This window comes from Copadichromis virginalis, linkage group LG12 (genome assembly GCF_057382275.1).
Source record: "Copadichromis virginalis isolate Kocher_CV1m ecotype Utaka linkage group LG12, C_Virginalis_male_GT1.1, whole genome shotgun sequence".
NCBI lineage: Eukaryota > Metazoa > Chordata > Actinopteri > Cichliformes > Cichlidae > Copadichromis > Copadichromis virginalis.
In genome coordinates this window covers 35,888,966-35,895,015 of record NC_140629.1, presented here as the reverse complement: position 1 = coordinate 35,895,015, position 6,050 = coordinate 35,888,966, and the positions used below count along the sequence as shown (strand labels likewise).

Sequence of the window (6,050 nt, the reverse complement as noted above, 5' to 3'; positions counted from 1 at the left end):
AGCTTGACGGAGTTTTTATACAGCTGGGTGGGTGCTATGATGTTACTGATAGTGAACTTTATTTTATTCATACGTTTAGTCAGTAGAGTTGCCAACGGCGCCTTAAAAAAATGGAATGGTCCCTCATTCAGAGAAAATATTACACGTTTCGCATTGAGCTGAGAAGGAACACAGTTTGTCCCGAACTTTAGCTAGAATGGAAAAAGACACAAAGCTGGATTTATTCTGTCTTTACGCTGCACAGCTGCCTCTTCTCTCATTCTCTCCCCCTGCCTCTCCTGTTGCTACTTCAATCATGAAACTGATCAATGATCAGCTGATCGGCTTTTCTCTCTTGTTTATCGCCCACTTTGCGCTAGAAAGAGGAAACCAGCGGATGTCGCGCTAAACAACAGCAGCACGTTTAAGCTTGATCGGCTGTTGTTAGAATGTATTTAATATTAATTTCTAGTATCAGCTGATGTTTGCTGGAGCCACAGCTGTAAAGCTGCTGGTCATGATGTCGGTTTGGATATGTGGTGAGAGGGAAACATGAAGATGAAACCAGGAGATGTCCTTACTGAATCATCAGAGCTGAACAGTGATGGAGAAACAGGTTTACCTTTTAGGTGACATGAATGAGTTGAAGGGAAGTTATGAACTGTTTCTGAGAGACAAATAACACCAGGATCCTTTTTTTACGTAGCTGACAGCTGGTAACTGTGCAGGGGCGGGTCTAGGAAAGTTTTGCCAGGGGGGCAGGTAGGGCATTAACAGGAAAGGTGGGGCACAAAGAAATACTTTTCTTTCTTATTCTCATTTAAAATATCTAGCTTTTATTAAATAATTATCTAAATCTTACAACCAAAGTTTTTATCTGACGTAAAATGTATAGAAATCATACATATACCAATAAGACAGTGCCCATATGGAAAAGATATATATATATATATATAAATAAATCTTATAAAGTTTGTATCTGTCTTGTCGTTTAACTTTCCACTCTTGCAAAATTTCTCTTGACGAGACTTGTGTCTCATGGCCAACAAGTCCAGGCAAAACGCTGGGGGCGGGGCTGTGGATGATGACTAATACAGTACTTAAAAGTAGTAATATACCTGTACTTTTTTTGCCCCCCCCTGCATTAAACCCCTGCCTGCCTCCTTAAACTGGGATGTTTAAATCTCTTTACCTCTGTTGTGAACTTCACACAAAGTTTGTGGTAACAAAATCAAACTGAGGAGGATCTCGTTTGAAATAAAAACACACAGTCACGAGACAAAATAAAAACAAACTGCTCAAAGCAAAAGCAGAGCCCTCACAGCTGGTAGTACAAAAACACAGTGACAACATGCGTATTAGATACCCTCAGTGCCAAAAGCATAAATATGAAAAAGGTGGGATCACCAAGAATATCCTAAAAACGGCGTTGAGGTGGGTGTTACAGTGAAAAAAACAAAAAGCAGCCAAATTTTCATCTGAAAATGTTGAATTTTAGTAAAAACAATACTCTGTAGTTTGATACTGGCGTTACAGACAAAGCAGATGTTTAAAGCCTTTGGACGCTCATTTGAAATGCACTCATTCTCCTTATCAGCTGGAAACATTAAAGCCGTAAAATGACTTTTTCGAACGGATAAAAACTATTGAACAGCAGCAATGTTGAGCCTGTTCCAAAATTTGAATGTACATGTGTTGAAGGTGCGGGTCTTGTTGAATTATTAAACATACTTTCTTTAATTTTTCGAGCCACAAAAACAACAACTTTTAATTTTCTTCTGCTTGAGTATCGGCCTCGGGTAGCTCTACTTATCATTGCTCAGTCTGTTGTCTGTTTGTGCTACTTTTTCAAGGAGCAGCGGATTACTGGTAAGGGTGACTTTATGTGTTTAGTTACTTGAGTGGAAGTACTGTGGATAGTTTTACCTTACATACATAGAACTGCCAGTACAGCTTCTGAGGTAACTGTTTACAAAATGTTATATTCTATCCACAAATTCTTTGCAATTTTACATTGATAAACATTATCCTTAACACATTTGGCCCACATAAAAAGTACTATGGCCATCACACTGTCATTTATAATTGTTTAAATAACTCGTGTCTTAAGTCCTTCCATCAAACAGAAAATAAAAAAAGTCACATGGTTCACTTTTATATCACAAAATGTTAGAAATATAAGTCGTTCATAACAAACTGAAAGGCTGGGAGTTTAAAATGCAAACCGATGGAAGCAGAAGTAGAAGACTATAATGTCACAGAGCACACGGTGTCTATTATTGTGTAGACATTTATAAATAAGAGCTTAATGAAGATGCTTAATTTCTTAAGAAATAAACAGGTGGAGTGATCTTTATCAAAAGTGGATGTTGCATCTGTGGCTAAACCCCTGTACCCAAAAACTTTAAAAATCTAGTGTGTGTGAGGCTGTGTAAGTAAAGCTTGCCCTTCACACCCGCGTGTAACAAACCATGTGCTATAGATTTTCTATCTATAGCACATTTAAGCAACAAAATTGTTTACAATTGGTTACAACTGTGTTATTATGTCTATTATGGGCAAGGCTGTGCAGAACTCAGGTGAGCACAGCTTTCTACCACAGCACTGACCTCTCCAACCAGGATGCCCTTAAATGCCCCTGAGATAGGCATACTTTTAAACCCCTTTTCGTAGAATCATGTAACATAACCAATAAAAGGGATGTTTACATTGTACTTGTAAGCCAGCATTTTGACTGTGCAGTAGCTGTTTGGTGGGATGGAGACTTTTACTTTAGCAGAGTGACTGAACTCTCTTGTATCAGTCGGCACTTCTGAAAAGCTCAATATTGTGGTAATATTGCTAAGCACAATTGTTCCAGATACCATGTTAGGGATTTTTGTCTGTAAGGTCTTAGGGGCATCAGAAAAGGGAAGAAAGCCAAGATCCCACCATTTATCATCTACAACTCTCTTTGAAAGAGTAACTGTCTTTGTCACTGGATTGCATCCATTGTTAGAAATGGGATAGACGGCCAAGGTCGATGGAGGATTCCGGATCATTTTAGCATCATTAATTTTATACTCGACAAAATGGATTAATTCATGGTTAATGTCCCTTTTGATGGTCAGCACCTCATAGTACCAATACCAATATTCTTCACCTCCCCAAGGAAGATAAAATGCCCAGTCACTGGGACGCACTTTACCTAGACCATACTTGTTTTTTCCAACATAAACCTCATCACTAGAACATGTTCTAACTGCATTTGTGGGCACTGAACCATAGGAACATTCCTTCCACTCCAGAATCTCAAAGTATTTGTCATTCACAAGGATATCAAATGAGTTTGTACGATACTCTTTTTTGTCTAACGAATAGTGGCAGAAATTTCCAAAACGCCAGTTGTAGACGCCAGCATGGCATCCATATTTGCAGACATAGTCCATACGTGTGTCATATGAGTTCCAAATTGACACTGCTTCATCAGGGACGGTACCATTCCAGGTCTGCCATTTCACGTTGCCCTTATTATCATACGTCTGCCTTTTCTTTTTCATCTTGGCAGGAAACAGAAGATGTTGATATACTGATGTGTTAACTGAGATGTCCGTCATTTCAGGAGCTCTGTCCTCCAGATCTGGGTTCAGAGAGGTCACTGTACGAAAGAAAACAAAAACCTTTTGCAAAAAAATCATCAAATGCAAGTGTGAAAACATGAAACTTCAGATTTTGCTCTTTTTTTATGTTCACAAAGTCGACACAATTTTAAATTGACTATGATATTTTGTCCTCGAATTTCTCATGACTGCCAGACATTACCTGACATAATATTTCCAATCCTGTTTCCAAAACCTGAAAACCATTTTTTCCTTTTTTTAAAACCCTTTTAAAAGCAGGTTTAAACCAAATCTTGGTCCGAAAAATTTTAAATATGAATTGGACCACAGATTTAAAGAATTATTTCACTCCTGGTTATTCGGTGAAATTTTTAAATAAGTTAACTCCCATTTAAGCAGGAGATCAACAATTCCAGTGCCTCAAGGTAAACTGATGATCCAAGGATGAATTTGTAGTGTTCGGTGTGTTGCAGCCTTTAGACTGACATTTCCTGGTCTTTAGCTGTTTGATTAGTGCTTATTGCTACTGAGCACATGGTGTACAGTGGGTTTATCTGAGCATTTCATCTCCAAGTAGTTTTAGAGCTAGTATCACAAAATCTCACTTTCTTGTTTGTTTCACAAAAGGACTCATGAGGACACTTTTGCAAATTCATAATGCCAGTTACATTTTACCATTTCTGTCCTCTGAGGGCTTCTTCACGATGTCCTGAGGGCTGGCTGAGGATAGAGCCAGCAACAACAGCAATGACAGCTTTAATAAAAAAGAAATGCTGTTTTATTACAACCAGTTTATATTGCAGTCATTAACTAGCTGACCACCACTGTTTACATATTAAACACAAAGGCTGCACAAGAAACATGAAACTCAAACTTATGGTAAAATCTGAAAACTAAAATTCCTTAGAAATCAAATATTAAATTATCTGCAGCAATAAGTGAACAGTCTGCTTTGTTTTGCAGTTTTATATTTAGATTAATGACATTTTCAAAACCTTTTTCAACATTTAGAGTAAAGTAAAAAGTTACTCACCATCATAGGTTTAAGTTGCTAAGTCTGTCTAGGTCTGACGTGTGGCTGGTTTATATATCTGAAACTGCAGACCAATATGTTTATTTTGTACCCCGACCAATAAACAGGTGGGTGAAAGCAGAGATCAATCACATGTTACAGTTGATTTGTTTCTGGTTGCGTCACATTGCATTTATTACCTTTCCCAATGAGTGTTCACATTTTAGACATACATGCCAACTATTTCCATTTTTAAAGTGGAGGACAGTGCAACACTGTTTCTATCCTTCCTCATTAACGCCATTTGTATAATATAACATTTTTAAATAATATAAAAATTGAATTTAATATTTAACTGAGCTTTTGTCTTTTATTGATTTTTTCTGATTTACATTAAACCTTTCACTCCTCACTTCCGCTTGTTGGCATTAATAACATTTTTTAAACTGCATTGCACGTGCTTATTTAAATGTGTGTGTGCGTGTGTGCCTGATCCTTGACCTATTGCGTAAGCCTTTTCCCGCTCTCTCTTCTGTTCCCGGCATTTGCTATTTTGTTTGTTTGCTTTGATTTCATCATTTGATCTCTTTTTGTTGACTATTTGCCAAGCAGCAAAGATATGAGTTTCAGACTTTCATTTACTAACTTGGGTCCTCATCTTTCATCAATCACATCACCATCAGTCACAATGTGGATGTAGTGAAAAAACATTAACAATACCCCAAATAACAGACAATTAGTTATTTGGGGTGGCTGTAGCTCAGGTGGCAGAGCAGGTCAGCCACTAATCAGAAGGTCGGTGGTTTGATCCCAGGCTGCCTCTTGGCTGCATGCCAAATATCCTTGGGCAAGATACTAACCCCATGTTTGCCTACTGGTGGTGGTCAGAGGGCCCGGTGGCGCCAGTGTCTGGCAGCCTCGCCTCTGTCAGTGCGCCCTAGGGTGGCTGTGGCTACAATGTAGCTTGCTATCACCAGTGTGTGAATGGGTGGATGATTGTGTATAGTGTAAAGCGCTTTGGCGTACTTAGGACCAAGTAATGTATAATGTATATCTATAATGTAGCTTGCCATTGCCAGTGTGTGTGTGAATGGGTGAATGAAGTGTGAAGCGCTTTGGGGTCCTTAGGGGCTGAGTATGGCCTGTATTTATATAGCGCTTTACTAGTCCCTAAGGACCCCAAAGCGCTTTACATATCCAGTCATCCACCCATTCACACACACATTCACACACTGGTGATGGCAATAGGGCTGGGCCATATTATACCGTTCACGGTTATACCGGTATAATGTTAGGCAACGATAGGAAAATGAAATATCGCGATAGAATGGGATTAAAACGCGCATGCGCAGTGCCTTTGTTTTCATATGCACATGGCCGATTGTTGAGTGAAACAGATGAACCAGAATTGGTTTGTAAAAATGGTGCAACTTCCGTAATGTGGAACTGGTTTGGTGTTT

General features: G+C 38.7%; 1 protein-coding gene across 1 annotated transcript; it reads right to left on the bottom strand.

Moving 5' to 3' along the window:
- Nucleotides 1-880: 880 nt before the first annotated feature.
- LOC146697536 (natterin-3-like) lies at nt 881-4,673 on the bottom strand. The gene is made up of 3 exons (XM_085476328.1): nt 4,612-4,673; nt 4,254-4,332; nt 881-3,616 (listed from the first exon to the last, which is right to left on the bottom strand). The coding sequence occupies exons 1-3, from the start codon at nt 4,615-4,617 to the stop codon at nt 2,655-2,657; spliced, it is 1,047 nt and encodes a 348-aa protein (XP_085332454.1). The 5' UTR covers nt 4,618-4,673; the 3' UTR covers nt 881-2,654.
- Nucleotides 4,674-6,050: the final 1,377 nt, after the last annotated feature.